This window comes from Geotrypetes seraphini, chromosome 8 (genome assembly GCF_902459505.1).
Source record: "Geotrypetes seraphini chromosome 8, aGeoSer1.1, whole genome shotgun sequence".
NCBI lineage: Eukaryota > Metazoa > Chordata > Amphibia > Gymnophiona > Dermophiidae > Geotrypetes > Geotrypetes seraphini.
In genome coordinates, this window is record NC_047091.1 from 176,424,141 (window position 1) to 176,441,292 (window position 17,152).

General features: G+C 44.5%; 1 protein-coding gene across 2 annotated transcripts in view; it reads left to right on the forward strand.

Moving 5' to 3' along the window:
• The first annotated feature begins 298 nt into the window (after positions 1 to 298).
• LOC117365255 (rab5 GDP/GTP exchange factor-like) overlaps positions 299 to 17,152 on the forward strand; it is a 64,794-nt gene continuing 47,940 nt past the window's right edge. Inside the window, exons 1-3 of one of the 2 annotated variants that reach the window (XM_033955443.1) lie at positions 299 to 432; positions 6,824 to 7,008; positions 15,336 to 15,472. In XM_033955443.1, coding sequence (XP_033811334.1) covers positions 6,830 to 7,008; positions 15,336 to 15,472 — 316 coding nt within the window. In that variant the 5' untranslated portion in view covers positions 299 to 432; positions 6,824 to 6,829. Of the gene's footprint in view, positions 433 to 3,833; positions 4,147 to 6,823; positions 7,009 to 15,335; positions 15,473 to 17,152 lie in introns of those variants that run through there. The other variant, XM_033955444.1, reaches the window with a different exon arrangement.

A 17,152-nucleotide genomic window follows, 5' to 3' on the forward strand; every position in this document is an offset into this window, starting at 1 on the left:
CCCTCTTCTCTCAAGCCTAAACTCTACCCATGCAGCATCTCTCTCACTGGCAAACTCCCCAGCCAGCCTCCCCCTTCCCATTCTCCTCCTCAAGCTCAAATTGCCCACACCCCTCTTCTTCATCCTCCTCCCTCTCAAACTTAAACCCCAGCTCCAGTCCAGCATCTCCCTCTCAATTTCCAAACTCGACAACCCCCCCCCTCCCTCCCTCCCTCCCTTCCTTTTGCTCTCGAGCCCTAACCGCCAGCACCACCCCAGTATCTCCCCATCAACACTCGCCTTCCCCGCCCCCTCCGACGCGACTCCGTCATTCCTCCAAAGCCACGCCCCCTCCGACGTATCTACCCGCTTCCGTTGGCACCGGAGGGGGGCGGGGCGTCGAAGAAGGAAACCGGTGGAGCGGGCGAGGCGACTTCGGGCGTGAGTTGGAAGGTAGGATATGGGGGAAGGGGAGACGGCAGATCACGCGGGCAGGGGCCGAGACCCTGGTGGTGCGCGAGCGCGTGTGGCCCTTGTTGGGGAAGACGGCAGATTACGGGGGAGGGGCCGAGTCCCTGGTGGTGCGCGAGCGTGTGTGGCCCTTGGTGAGGGAGACGGCAGATCACGCGGGAGGAAGGGGGAGGGGCCGAGTCCCTGGTGGTGCGCGAGCGTGTGTGGCCCTTGGTGAGGGAGACGGCAGATCACGGGGGCGGAAGGGGGAAGGGCCGAGTCCCTGGTGGTGCGCGAGCGTGTGTGGCCCTTGGTGAGGGAGACGGCAGATCACGGGGGCGGAGCCGAGTCTCTGGTGGTGCGCGAGCGTGTGTGGCCCTTGTTGAGGGAGACGGCAGATCTCGGGGGCGGGGCCGAGTCCCTGGTGGTGCGCGAGCGGCCCTTGAGGGAGACGGCAGATCACGGGGGAGGGGCCGAGACCCTGGTGGTGCGCGAGCGGCCCTTGACCTCTCCGCACCGTCTGCTACGGAGAGTTCGTTGAACGGCGCCGCCCACTTGTCATGAGTAGATTTTAGGCGAGAAAAGGGGGACTCCCATGCGGGAGGGGAGGCTCAAAGTCCCGCTGCCACCACACAGTGCCCCATTATGGGCTGTCGGGACGCCCACAGATTGCTCGCGCCGCTCAGTTCTCCTGACGTGGGCCACATTCCCGCGCTTTGCCTTTTTTTTTTTTTTTTTAACCAGGTCCTACTTTCATCCTAGTCTCGGGATGTGCTGAAGTTCATTGCAGCGGGCAGGGTTTTTTTTGTTTTTCGCAAAATGGGATCCAAAAACTTCATTTGTTTGTTAGTTTTTAAGGGTGAACCATGTGAGCTCTTAAAAAGGACAAGTAAACCTTAACATTGGGATATTTAACACCTGCACGTTTTAATTGCTCTGCTTATGACCTTTTTTTAAATAACTGACAAGTGAAAACTGATTTGCAAGGAATTCTAAACTTACTTAACTCTCTTGGGGGCTCCACAATGCTAACAAGTCAGATATTAGTTGGATTGTATCTGCTGCTCAGTTCTATAATTTGAAATTACCTTCCCTCATTCCCCCCCCCAAAAAAAAAAAAAGTCTCCCTGCTTTTGTAAGATCACAAGCCAGAATTATAGCCTTTTGCATTTGGCTGACTTTTTATTTTTGCAGAAATACCTGGGTTACAAATGATGTGGAAAAATTTCTCTGTGTACCATAGAAAGCAGCGTTTCTTAAACTTGTTCTGGGAGACCCTTAGCCTGTCAGATTTTCAAAATATCTCTAATGAATATGCATGAACAAGATTTACCTGCAATTTTCTCTCATTCATATTTATTAAGGATATCTTGAAAACCTGATTGGCTGGGGGTCCCCCAAGACAGACTCAAGAACCACTGGCATAGAGCAGAGTTCTCTTTTTTCATTTAATTCTTTATTATGATTATTCATTACAATAATAACAAGTATTCATGAATATCCACAAAAACTCTGTATATAAAATACATTGAAACATATACAGTGGTGCCTCGCATAACGAACGCCTCGCACAACGAACGCTGCCCACAACGAACTTCATGTCTTGATTCACACAACGAACTTCGTTTCACACAACGAACTTCGTTTCACACAACGAAGTCGCCCGAGCTGCCGATGTATTGCATCCTTCCGCGCAGGCACTGCAGGCAGTCGTTAGTCACTGCGCTTAACTGCCCTCTCTCACTGTATACAGTCGTCCTTTTAAGATAAACTCAATATTTTTTATATATCATGGCTTCTAAAAAAAGCAGGAAGGTGATTTCTGTTGAAATGAAACGGGAAATAATTAGAAGGAGTGAATGTGGGGTAAAACAGTGTGACCTCGTCAAAGAGTTTGGCCTCAGCAAGACCACCATTTTCACCATTTTGACAAATTTATCTTTTTTTATGTCATCTTAGCATATTTTATGCTGCAGAACAAATTATTTTTTTTAACATGTATTGTTATGGGAAAACGCGTTTCACATAACGAACTTTTCGCATAACAAACTTGCTCCTGGAATGAATTAAGTTCGTTGTGTGAGGCACCACTGTATAAGGTAATAAATCAACTTGATCTAGTCCACATTACAGTGGTTGCTAGAATTTAAACTAGGAAATCAACTATATATTCTACCATCATGGACAGGCTAAATTGTGGCTTACTTTATATATCATACTTCATCCTCCCAAATGAAAATAACGATAACAGAAATTAAACTTTTAATAAAGGTTTTTCCTTAATAACATCTTCTAGCTGGGTGTGATCGAAAAACACATATTTATCACTTCCATACAAAATAAGGCATTTGCATGGGAATTTTAAAAAGAAAGTAGCTCCCACTGCCAAAACTTTTGGCTTTAGCTGAATCAATTGCTTTCTTTTAAACTGAATATGTCTTGAGACATCCAGAGCAGAGTTCTTTAATGCAAGACCCCAGGGACCAACAGCTCCTTAAGTCCTCTAGGGCAGTGTACCCCCTAAGCCTAACAAATACCAACCGAGTAGACCCGCCCAAACTCCACCCCTGATTCCACCCTCGTAATAATAGTACTAATTGTAATGCAATTTCTTCCATCCATTTTTCATATACATACAATATAATCTTATTAATGCATAATGGTAACCACAAAATTATAAATACACAACGCACACTGTACGCAGAGAAAATGTTAATTACTTATATTTGGGGGTTTTTTTCAAAGAGGTCAAGGCAGATGACTTTAAATATGCAATGTCACCTCAGTAACAACTATAGAAAAATAGACAAATATAGTGCAAAATATAGACAGCAGATATAAATTCTCAAAACTGACACAATTTGATCACTAAGGGCTCCTTTTACTAAGATGCGCTAGCGTTTTTAGCACACGCACAAAATTACTGTGCGCTAAACCGCGTGGTACGCTTCTAGAATGCTGGCATTAAGGTCTAGCGTGCGGCAATTTAGTGCGCGCTATTCCGCGCGTTAAGGCCCTAACGCACCTTTGTAAAAGGAGCCCTAAATTGAAAATGAAATCATTTTTCCTACACTTGTTGTCCGGTGATTTCATGAGTCTCTGGTTGCACTTCTTTCTGATTGTGCATCCCATATTTCTTTCTTTCTTCCTTCCTCTCCTCCAGCCCTCTAGCTTGGAACCTTCTCTCCGACGTCAGAATTGATGTGGGGGAGGCTTGTGAGCTGGCGGCCCTTCCTTGCCTGGAGTTGCGGTGGGGGATGTTTGGATGGAGCATGTCGGGTGGCGACAGAACGGGGAGAGGGGGTTGATGTAGTGGATCGGGTGGCAGGGAGGAATTGGCGGCAGCTTCAGCGGTTGGGGGGGGGGGCAGGCAGGGAGAGATCCTGGGCGGTGGCCAGCCCGCATACCCCAAGTTGAGAAACACTGCTCTAGGGCAGCCGTCATCCTTCTGGATGTTTTTCTGCTACTCTGACACTCTACCCAAGTTCATGAGACACAAGGAGGAAAGTGGATGGGAGTTAAAGCCACATGCTTAAAGGAGAAGGCATTTCTAGTAGATGAAGAAAATGCATTTGGAAATGCCTACCTTCAGCATACACACAATAAAAAGTTTGAAGACGGGCTGGTGGGATAGATGTCATTGACACACACTGGTCAGCAGTGTCACAGCCTTGCGTGGGAAGATAGCTGGTGGTAGTGCTCCTAAGGATTGGCTGGGTATGTGCAAATTTTTTCCCATGTGAGTGTAAAGTTCTAAAAAAATAATTTTTCATGTGTGAGCAACAAGTTCTAAAAACTAACATTTTTCCAGATTTGCAAGTATTTTTGTGAGCAACCATGTAAAATCTGTGAGTGACGCTTCTAGAATGTATGAACGATTGCTTGTGCTCGGCTTAGAGGGAACATAGGTTGGCGGCTCTCCTTCAGCTCAGTTGGATCTAAAGTGGCTACAGCTTAAAAATTAATGAAGATCACTGGCATAGAGGGCTCCTTTTACTAAGGTGCGTTAGGGCCTTAACGCGTGGAATAGCGTGCGCTAAATTGCCGTGCATGCTAGACCTTAACACCAGCATTGAGCTGGCATTATTGTAGAAGTGTACCACGTGGTAATTTCGTGCATGCGCTAAAAACGCTGTGCACCTTAGTAAAAGGAGCCCAGAGTGTCTTGAAAAATCATTGTAGATTGAAACAAGGAGAGAACTCTGGAAGGCCACTCACAAGCATATAATGTAGGAAGGCGAAAATGCAAATGAGCTATGAGCCATTTTCACTTACTAGTGTTATTCAGATTCTGTCTAAATCACTTTTTGATGCTGCTTTAAACTCTTTGCTCATATTCTTGTGAACATACTAATACACTGTTTATTATTTCTGTAGCGCTAAAGGCTTATGCAGCACTACATTTAACATGTTATAGACCAGTGGTCTCAAACTCAAACCCTTTGCAGGGCCACATTTTGGATCTATAGGTACTGGAGGGCCTCAGAAAAAAATAGTTAATGTCTTATTAAAGAAATGACAATTTTGCATGAGATAAAACTCTTTATAATTTATAAATCTTTCCTTTTGGCTAAGTCTTAATAATAATATTGTAATTTATAGCTAAAGAGACATGTGATCAAGAAACTGTTTTATTTTAGTACCTGGTGGGCCGCATGTGGCCCCCGAGCCACGACTTTGAGACCACTGTTACAGACAGTCCCTTCTCAGAAGAGTTTACCTCCCTCTGAAGCCTACCTCCAAGCCAGTTCCCAACCCATTTCGTCAATGTGTTGCCCAATCCTATAGAACTCATCTTGCTCAGCAACCTGCGGTGTGGTACGCTATCGAATGCTTTACTGAAGTCCAGGTATACGATGTCCAGGGACTCTCCAACATCCAGCTTCCTCGTCACCCAGTCAAAGAAGCTGATCAGGTTGGATTGGCAGGATCTCCCCTTAGTAAATCCATGTTGACGGGGATCCCGTAGATTCTCCTCGTTCAGGATCGTATCCAATTGGCGTTTGATTAGCGTTTCCATTAGTTTGCACACTATTGATGTGAGACTCACCAGTCTGTAGTTTGCTGTCTCCATCTTGGAGCCTTTCTTGTGGAGTGGAATGACGTTAGCTGTCTTCCAGTCCAACGGGACGTTACCCGTACTAAGGGAGAGATTGAAGAGCGCGGATAGCGGTTCCGCCAAGACATCACACAACTCCCTGAGCACCCTGGGGTGTAGGTTGTCAGGCCCCATTGCCTTGTTAACCTTAAGCAAGTCTCAAACTCCAACTCTCACTAAAGCCAACTACCCCAAACAAATAACCTTACCCATTTCTCACTCTTTTTGAAAATGACCAATTTTTTATTTTTGTAAGTTCTTGTTGTAATACATCTTGGATAATTCTTTTGTAATCCGCCTTGAACTGCAAGGTAATGGCGGAATAGAAATCCCTAATGTAATGTAATGTCCTTGTTCTATTAATACAGATTCTGAAACCTCTTGCTTATCTTGTCAAGATTTGTAATTTCCATGGGGGCAGGGACCGTCCCTTATGTGTGTTTGGACAGTGACCACACTACAAATGGTCATAAAAAAAGTGCTTCTTCCCATCGGTAATTTGAGAAACTTAGAATTTCACTGCTAATGATAGATATTTTTTATTTTGTCCTGTTTTTCCTTGGCTAAATATACACAAATACTTTTTAAAACTGAGGGGTAAATAATGCTTCTTATGAATTTGAAGAAATTCTAAGGGAGTAGAGCAATTCATAGACTTGCAAATTATTTTTTCTCTTTGGTTAGTTATTTGGCCTCTGTCTTAGCTTGGTAGAAGTCAGTAAAAATGTCTGCAAATACTCGGGAGGTGACAGTTCCCATCATTAATTACCATATTATTATAACAGCACTGAAGTTTACCCTGTCTTTAGCCAGACTACGCCATCGTAAATTCTCTGGTGCAGGGGAAAGAGTCCTCATTCCTCAAATAAGGGTCCGCATTACACTACACGTCGGTCATTCATTTAGTTTACATTATTTTTTTGGATTTGTACCTTTATTTTGTGATAATAAATGCCTCATCAAGATCATTGCTTTCCACAGTCTGTTTTGTTTTTTTCTTTTGGTTTTCAAATAAGTGTTACAAATATACTTTACTATAATGAAAATCTCTAGGCCATAAACATATCTCTCCTGGCCCCTTTTGGATCTCAGGTCCACAGTACCATCAGCAACACATGTTTTATAGCCAGATATTAGAGACTGTATTTCAGGTCGGCTTATGGCCTGATGCTCTCAAATTCTGCATATGAGAGCTTTTTATGAGGAGTGGGTTAATCAGTAGCACAAAACCAGACTGACATTTATAACTTGAGTTGCAGTTCTATGGTGCTATGATCCTTTCTGTGCTTATTTCAGGGCACCATGAGCCAGATATCAGCAAACTGGGGCATCCATTTTGATCAGTCGGAGCTGCTGTGCCGAGAAGGCTGTGGTTACTACGGCAATCCAGCATGGCAAGGATACTGCTCCAAATGCTGGCGTGAGCAGAACCGTAAGCAGCAACGGCAGAAGAAACCACACGAGTGGCATCAGAAAACAGGGTAAAACACATACAGGAGCAGCCATATCCAGACCAGGTTTTCTTTGTTGTCACTTGGTTTGTCTTCCTCATGATTTTATTATAAATTGCATTGATGTCATTGACCTATATGCAGTATATCAAATAAAATGAACTGTAAACAGGTTATGTCATTGATGAGGTTTGGTTATATTTACTAGAAGGAATTGGCATTATGGGGCCAATTTTGAACTGGTTTAGGGGTTTTCTTACTCTTAGAACATAAAATGAATACAGAATACCCCCGCAAATTCGTGATTCGTGGACTCAGTCATTCGTGGTATTTTCTGACCACCTCTTCTGGTTAGAAAATACCGTGAATGACTGACCAATGGAAAAGCTCTCTGTCACTACGGGCCTGGCTCGCTACGGTAGCATGCATTATGTACAGTAGTATGCGATTCTTTAAATGAACCCGCTATCCTATGCTGCCTCTTACCAGTTCCGCACAGCCAGCCTTCCCCAACCTGCGGTGATCCCTGGCCGCACGCCTCGCTTCATTTCAGCATTTGCCTGGGGACTTGGAAGGGGCTGGCGCGAGCTAGGGAGATACCTGGGACCCGCTACCAGAGAAGCTCCGGCGCAGCACGAGGAGAAGCCGGGGACGAAGGCAGGGGCTGCTGAGCTCCAGAAAACACCCAAACAAAGCAGGCAGGGCCGTAGCAAGAGAGGAGGAGGGGGAGTGCTGATTACAGTACTCTTCCGATATTTGCGGTCACTCTGCGAATGTAACCTCTTGCAAATTTTGGGGGAGTACTGTAATACATTTTTGCTGCCATGGATTTCTAAGTGTGGGGTAGCCCAGAGAGCAATATAAAAAATACAACAGCTAAGAACATAAGAATTGCCACTGCTGGGTCAGACCAGTGGTCCATCGCGGCCAGCAGTCTGCTCCCGCAGCAGCCCCCAGGTCAAAGACCAGAGCCCTAACCGAGATCAACCCTACCTGTGTATGTTCTGGTTCAGCAGGAACTTGTCCAACCTTGTCTTGAATCCCTGGAGGGTGTTTTCCTCTATAACAGCCTCCGGAAGAGCATTCCAGTTGTCTACCACTCTCTGGGTGAAGAAGAACTTCTTTATGTTTGTACAAAATCTATCCCCTTTTAACTTTAGAGAGTGCCCTCTCGTTCTCTCTACCCTTCATTAACTTGAATGTTTTGATTATATCCCACCTCCTATATAATAAAACCCTAGCCGCACATGCACACTCTTACCTGCATGTTCCTTGATCTCTGATCTGTGATCAGTAGGTCTGTGGCAGGAGTGCACATGCACGCATGTATCGCTCCCTCTCTCCGTGGCCGCCAGGACTGGCTTGCAGCGCTGGACTCACTGCTCTCCACCTCCTCAAGCAAAAATTAAAAGCTGCGGATTCGGCTCCTCTCACGAACCGTACCAGCGTTGGAGAAGGCTTCCGACACTGGCGGGGATCGTGAGAGGAGCCGCGGCGGCACTTTTAAACTTAAAAAAAACCCCTTCGGCCGCAGCACACCAGCCTACGGGAAGGGAAGGGGGGGCCAACAAAGAAGAGGACTTCAGCCACAGGAACGCAATAAGGGAAGGGAGGGGCATGGAGCAGGCTAGACCATGGGAAGGGAAGGGGGAGGGTCTGAATGGAGCAGGCCAGATCGAAGCAGGACAGAATGCAGTAAAAGAAGGGGGAGGGGCCGAACGGAGCAGGCCAGATCGCGGTAAGGGAAGGGAGGGTGAGGGAAAATGCTGCTACTGCTGCACAGGGACCTGGAGGGTAAGGGAAATACTGCTGCTGCACAGGAAAGTGGAGGGGGGGAAGGAGGGAAATGCTGTTGCTGCTGCACAAGGAAGTGGGGTGGAAATGCTGCTGCACAGGGAAAAGGAGAGAAAAAATGACAGACAGACAGCGGGAGGGAGGGAGACAGAAAGAAAGGAAGAAAGACAGGGGCAGGGATAGGGACAGAAAGACAGACAGAGAAAGGGGGCCAGGAATAGAGAGAGACAGCGGGAGGGAGAGAGACAGAAAGACAGACATATATTCTAGCATCTGTTAATGTAATGGGCGACTAGTCTATTATAAAAGAGAGGCAAAGGATCTCAGAAACCTGCTCAGTAAATATAGAAATGAAAACAGTCTGAGACTTATCAGTTCCAGATTTCGATCATCGATCCTGAAAAACCTCTCTTGTATGTGTATGTTATCGAAATCTGGAATCGATCAGTCTCAGACTGTTTTCATTTCTGTATTTAAAGCGCAGTTTGAAAGACAGGTCACAGATCCAATAGCAATCTTAAGTATATAATAGCAAAACCCATCAGAGGGGCATTGATGCTGCAGATTGGGAAATAAGGGGATATTTATTATATCATATAAGTATATTTGAATGTAAATACAAGTGATGGATGAAAATTTTTTATTATGTGTAATTCACTTGTTGTAAGAATTTAAAAATGAATAAAGAATTATAAAAATAAAAAACAGAGATACAACCTTTTTGCTGCTGTTTTTAAAAAAAATCTATATTTAAGGTTGTTATTGGACTGGTGAATTGTTTTTCTAACTGCACTTTCTTAAGCTAATTTTAGATGTTGCATAATAAATGCAGGGGTGGGGGAGGAAAGAGAGACCATAGTAACATACATAGTAACATAGTAGATGACGGCAGATAGACCCGAATGGTCCATCCAGTCTGCCCAACCTGATTCAATTTAAATTTTTTTTTTTTTTTAAATTTTTTCCATTAAAGACCATTACTGTACTTGGATATAAACCCTCAGTTTATATTTGAGTTAACCTTTTTCCTTCAGTTTATATTTGAGTCAACCTTTTTCTACCTTGGGGGGGGGAAGGTTATCTCAGTTTGTATTTTAGATTGGTTTATATTTGAGTATTGTAAGAAATGTGGTTAAAGTTGATAAAGCTATGGTCCAGATAAGCTTGGGTTTAAGATTTGAAAGCAACCTCCAAAGTTAGTTTCTAGGCAAGCCCTGAACATGGCCTAAAAGTGGACATAACACAGAGGAGCTCTTTTACTAAAGCTTACTGCCTCTTTTACAAAGCCGTTTGGCAACAGCCCCGAAGCCCTTTAAATCTCTAAGGGCTTTGGGGCTGTTAGTGCAGTGCAGCCGCTAGCACAGCTTTGTAAAATAGGCCATTAGGTTTTTCTGACAGTGTGTGCTAAATCATGCATCAGGCAGGCGGTGCAAAGCATCAGGCAAGAGGAGCAGCAGCAGAAGCAAGAGAGGTAGCAGGAGAAAGGGAGAAAAGCAGTTTTAAAACAGTTTTAAAGCAGAGGAAGGAGACAGAGAAGAGCAGGAGGCTAGGGACAGGGCGAGAGTTAGCTCCGCCCACCCCACTGCATCGGAGAGTCAGCAACCGAACTCCCCCATAAAAGGGGGTGGAGCCAACGGCGTGAGAGCGCCTTTGCGAAGGGCCTCAAGAAGGGCCAAGTCACTACACCCAAGAGCACAGGGAAGGACTGAAAGGTAAAGAAGCGGCAAGCACAGAAGGTAAGAATAAGCAGGCGCAGAAGGGACGAACACACTCAAGCAGCAGTAAGGTAAGGAAGAGAAAAGACAGCACACACAAGAAGGCAGCAAACACACACAAGCAAAAGTTAGGCAAGGTTGTGCAAAGGCAGCAGGCACAGAAGGAACAAACACACAAGTAAAAGTAAAGAGTGTAGGCAGCCCACACAAAAGAAGAAGGCAGCAAGGCAAGAAGCAAGTGCAGAAGGAAGCAGGCATAGAAGGAACACATACTTAACTGTTTTCTTAAAGTAGTAACCCCGATGGAAGCAGAAGGTAACCAGAAGATGAGCTTTCCAGTGTTCTGCACGGACTGTCGTATGTATGACTACCTCCCCTCGGGAAGACAGTCATACGTATGCAGTCGGTGTCAGGAGCTGGAAAGCTTGAGGAAAGAAGTTAAGCGACTTGAGGACAAGATACAGGAGCTAGAAGGACTTTACAGCACAGAGGACCCTACCAGGGCATTTGAAGACTTCAAGAGTGAGACACACATCGAGAAGGAAGTCAGGGAACTCGAGGAATTCATTGAGGAAGCATACAGGAGGAGGGTGGAAGAGAACGAACTCCAGAGGAGAGATGAAGTTACACCAACACCAACTTGGAAGGGGGAGCAAGAAGTAGGTGACCTCATAGATGACAACCACAGAAGAATACCACACGAGGGGGAAGAATTGGGTAGTCGATGCCCAGAAGAAGAGAGAGCAAAGCATGCCGAGGACATTGACCTCAGACCGAAATGTCAACTGAAGAAGGGAAAGTCAACAATCCTGGTGGGAGACTCGATACTGAGGCATGTGGACAGCCACATAGCAGGAGGGAGAGAGGATCGCCTGGTGACCTGCCTCCCAGGAGCGAGAACCAAGGACATCGTGGACAAAATTGGGATGATCCTGGAAGGAGCGGAGACGGAAGAGACCGCAGTAATGATCCACATTGGGACGAATGATGTCAGCAGGAGAGACTACAGAAGAGGCACGCTGATAGAACAGTTCAGGATTCTGGGAAGGAAGCTGAAGATGAGGACCCAGAAGATAGCATTCTCAGAGATCCTACCGGTACTGAGGGCAGATGTGAAAAGGCAGGAAGAACTACAATCAATAAATGCGTGGATGAGGAGATGGTGTGAGGAAGAAGGGTTCCTCTTCGTGAGAAACTGGACAACGTTCTGGGGCAAGAGCAAGCTCTACAGGAGAGATGGACTGCACCTGAGCACGGCGGGAACAAGACTTCTAGCAAACAACATCAAGAGAGGACTAGAACAGGCTTTAAACTAAGAGAAAGGGGAAAGCCGACAGTCGACCTAGCGTCGATGATTCGGAAGAAGGTATCCAGTGAAGATACTGAGGGGAAAAAAGGCTGGGAAGAAACAAGGGACAAATTACAGGAGTCAACTAACCCAGAAGAGGAGGTTAGAAAGATTGTAGCAAAAGAGAAGACACCAAAGACCGAAGCACAGGGAAAAGAAATGAAGACCACAAAATGCCAGGATCTAAACTGCATATATACTAATGCAAGGAGCCTAAGAAACAAAATGGGGGAACTAGAAGCCATGGCCAATAGCGATGACATAGACATCATTGGAATCACTGAAACGTGGTGGAATGAGGAAAACAAATGGGATACGGCACTGCCGGGGTACAAGCTCTATAGCCAGGACAGGTCAGGACAGAAAGGAGGAGGAATAGCCCTATACGTAAAAGAAAGCATACAATCGACAAGAATGGACACAGTGGAGACGACCAACAAACTGGAATTGCTATGGGTTAAAATAACGGGTAGGAAAGGGCATGAAATAAAGATGGGACTATACTATCGTCCACCCGGGCAAACCGGAGATAGCGATAAAGAAATGGATGCCGAGATGAAGCGAGAATGCAAAAGCGGTTACACAGTTGTTATGGGAGACTTCAACTACCCTGGGATAGACTGGAGTCTTGGAAGCTCAAGATGCGCTAGGGAGACAGAATTCCTGGAGGCTATACAAGATTGCTTCATGGAGCAGCTTGTTAGAGAACCGACGAGAGGAAATGCCACTCTGGATCTAATCCTAAATGGACTAAGGGGACCTGCAAAGGAAGTGGAATTAGTGGGACCGTTGGGAAACAGCGATCATAACATGATCAAGTTCAAGGTTGAAGTAGGAATACCGAACGGAAAGAGAACCATAGCGACAACATTCAACTTCAGGAAAGGAAACTATGAAGCAATGAGGGAAATGGTAAGGAAGAAACTTAGGAACACTTCCAAAAAATGGCAAACAGTAGAACATGCCTGGTCTTTTTTCAAGGACACGGTGAGCGAGGCGCAAAATCTGCACATCCCCAGATTCAGAAAGGGGTGCAAAAAGAGTCGAACAAAAGACCCGATATGGATGACTAAAATAGTGAAGGAAGCGATAGGCAATAAGAAAAATTCATTCAGGAAATGGAAAAAGGATAAAACTGAAGGGAACCAGAAGGAGCACAGGAAGTATCAAAAAGAATGTCACCGTGTGGTTCGAAAAGCCAAAAGAGAGTATGAAGAGAGGCTAGCCAGGGAGGCACGAAATTTCAAACCATTCTTCAGATATGTTAAAGGGAAACAGCCAGCTAGGGAGGAGGTAGGACCGCTGGACGAAGGAGACAGGAAGGGAGCGGTGAAGGAGGAGAAAGAAGTCGCAGAAAGACTCAACATGTTCTTCTCGTCTGTTTTTACAAACGAAGACACAACCAACATACCGGAACCTGAGCAAAACTTCAATGGAAATCAAGCAGAAAAATTAACATCCATGGAAGTGAGCCTTGATGATGTACACAGGCAGATAGAAAAACTTAAAACTGACAAATCCCCGGGTCCGGACGGAATCCATCCAAGGGTTCTGAAGGAATTAAAGGAAGAGATAGCGGAACTACTGCAGCAAATTTGCAACCTATCCTTGAAAACAGGCGTGATCCCAGAGGATTGGAAGATAGCCAAAGTCACGCCCATCTTTAAAAAGGGATCAAGAGGTTACCCGGGAAACTACAGACCAGTGAGTCTGACCTCGGTTCTGGGGAAAATGGCGGAAGCACTGATTAAAGAACACATCGATGAACATTTGGAAAGAAACGAACTTCTGATAACAAGCCAACATGGTTTCTGCAGGGGGAGATCATGCCTAACGAACTTATTGCACTTCTTCGAAGGAATTAACAAACGGATGGACAGAGGAGACCCCATAGACATCATATACCTTGATTTCCAAAAAGCCTTTGACAAGATGCCTCACGAGCGTCTACTCCGGAAACTGAAGAACCATGGAGTGGACGGAGACGTACATAGATGGATCAGAAACTGGTTGGCGGGTAGGAAACAGAGGGTAGGGGTGAAGGGCCACTACTCGGACTGGATGGGGGTCACGAGTGGTGTTCCGCAGGGCTCGGTGCTCGGGCCGCTGCTATTTAATATATTCATAAATGATCTAGAAACAGGCACGAAGTGTGAGATAATAAAATTTGCGGACGATACAAAACTATTTAGTGGAGCTGGGACTAAAGAGGAATGCGAAGAATTGCAAAGGGACTTGAACAAATTGGGGGAATGGGCGGCGAGATGGCAGATGAAGTTCAACGTTGAGAAATGTAAAGTATTGCATGTGGGAAGCGGAAACCCGAGGTACAACTATACAATGGGAGGGATATTATTGAATGAGAGTAGCCAAGAAAGGGACTTGGGGGTAATGGTGGACATGACAATGAAGCCGACGACACAGTGCGCAGCGGCCGCTAAGAAAGCAAATAGAATGCTAGGCATAATCAAGAAGGGTATTACAACAAGGACGGTAGAAGTTATCCTGCCATTGTATCGGGCGATGGTGCGCCCGCATCTGGAATACTGCGTCCAATATTGGTCGCCGTACCTTAAGAAGGATATGGTGTTACTCGAGAGGGTTCAGAGGAGAGCGACACGTTTGATAAAAGGGATGGAAAACCTCTCATACGCTGAGAGATTGGAGAAACTGGGTCTCTTTTCCCTGAAGAAGAGGAGACTTAGAGGGGATATGATAGAGACTTATAAGATCATGAAGGGCATAGAGAGAGTAGAGAAGGACAGATTCTTCAAACTTTCAGAAAATAAAAAAACAAGAGGACATTCGGAAAAGTTAAAAGGGGACAGATTCAAAACTAATGCTAGGAAGTTCTTCTTTACCCAACGTGTGGTGGATACCTGGAATGCACTTCCAGAGGACGTTATAGGGGAGAGTACAGTACTTGGGTTTAAGAAAGGATTGGACAATTTCCTGCTGGAAAAGGGGATAGAAGGGTATAGATAGAGGTTTACTGCACAGGTCCTGGACCTGTTGGGCCGCCGCGTGAGCGGACTGCTGGGCATGATGGACTTCAGGTCTGACCCAGCGGAGGCATTGCTTATGTTCTTATGTTCTTATATTTTATACCCTTGAATCAAATAGCAGTTAACGCACACTAATGTCCATTAGCATGCACTAAGATTTAGTCAAAGAACCTCTAACTCAGGAAAGCTACTTTGGAGCAGCAAAGTATCCTTATGAGTGTGCATTATTGTTTTGTGACTATAATATAATGGATGTTTAGATCTTAGCAGCATAACTGGCCTTATAATGAAATGTCATAAATTGACACAATGTGAACATTTTGCTTAAAGGGACAACTCTAGGATGAGCACACTGTGGTAATCTCCTATGTCCCGGTTCATCAGTTTTAGATTGTAAGCCGCCCAGACGGTTTTCACCCTTGGGGCGGTGCGGGATAGTAAGATATTAATAAACCTGGAAACATCATATATTCCTTCTGTTCTTCATTCTTAAAGGACCAGTCAGACTAGTGCTGATGGATACACTGGCTACTTCTTTGCAAAGTTTGAAGAGAAGAAAAGCAATGAGAAATGGCGGAGAGCGAATACTATGAAGAAATTTTTCAGCAGCACTAAAAGTCTGCTGAAGACAGGTAAGAGGGCCCAGTGCCATAAGGAAAAAAATCCGGCAACAATTAAAGGATCCCATAGGGGATGTAGAAAAGTAACAAAAGCCTCGTGCAAATAGTTGCTCACCTAGCAGAGTAAGAAAAACAGAGCCGTATGTGCAGCAAACAGAGTGAAAAGAAGAGCACAAGTAACAGAGAACTCATCCCAATACAGAACAAGACCAAGTTATCCCAACAGAGAGGATAGAGCAGCCTAGTGGTTAGAATGATGAGCTAAGAACTAGTCTAGCTGGGGTTCAAATCCCAGCTTGAAAAGGTCATTGGCTAAAAGAGCAGGGGTGATGCCAGTCCAGAAAGAAGAAAGCAGAACATGAAACCCATTAATTTCTGTCTGTGACATGCTAGAAGAAGCTGTGTTTTTAGGGGTGTAATGCCTAGCAATGCTTTTATTCTTTATGGACACTAAGGGGTCATTTTATTAAAGTTGAGGCACAAGTGACCTTAGCGCACTCCATATGTGTGTCTTTCCCACATGCTACGGCAACTTATTCTGTGGCCAGAATGGCTGGCATTTCTATTTTCCCAATTAATGGCCACATGCAGATCTCACCATGGCGCATAGCCATTAAGCAAAGTTACTTTGGGAGCCCTTACCGATACTTATTTTATAGTCGGTAAGGGCTATAATGCCACACTAATCAATTAGCATGCGGTGATGCCTCTTGCTCTGAGAAGCACTGTCACTTTCACTCTCCACAACTTTCACTATCAACAACTCAAACGATTTGGTTAAACCCCAAGATCAAAATTGGCGGTTTTAAAATCATCTGGAAGCATTGCATGTTGGCAGGTATCCGTACTTTGGAGGATGTAATAAAAAATGGTAAGCTGCTGAATTGCAACATAAGTTTAGTCTTAATAAATCGCAATATTTTAGATGGTTGCAATTGAAGCAGGCCATTCAGGTAGGGTTCCCTGAATGGAAAAATCTTGTTAATTATCATAGTTTGGAATTCTTATGCTTTCAGATGGATTCTATGGATCATAGAGCCGCACAGTGGTATAAAGTAATATCTGGATTTGTAAATAAAAAACCATAAAATGGTCTTAGAGACATTTGGAGCATTGAGATAAAGCATCAAATTAATGCATCTCAATGGCCACGACTTTGGTCTTGGAGGTTAAGATGTACGGTGTCAGCATCTATGAGACAAACTTGGTTTTTTCTTTTGCATAGAGCTTTTTGGACCCCTGTTCGTTTACAAAAAATAGATAGCTCTAAGTCTAATAGATGTTGGCATTGTCATCTTGAAGCTGGGACATTAGATCATCTTTTATTCTATTGTCCATTTATTTTATCATTCTGGAAATCAATTTGGCCTCAAATTAATAGGATGTTAGAAAATCCAGTAGCTTTGACATATGATACTATTTTATTTGGAACAACTTTGAGAGCAAGGAGTCAAATCTCATCAAATAACAACAAACTTTTATTTATTTTAACTGGAGTAGCAATACAACAAATAACATACAATTAGAAAAAGTATGACAGGTTAAAGTACAATTTCTGGTGGAATTCTGTATGTCGTATATACAAAATGGAACTCACCAAAGCAACGCAAAAAGGTTATATTAGTAAATTTCAGAAAGTCTGGGGACCATTAACAGATTTTTGTAATAAATGATTAACTTTTCCCATGATAA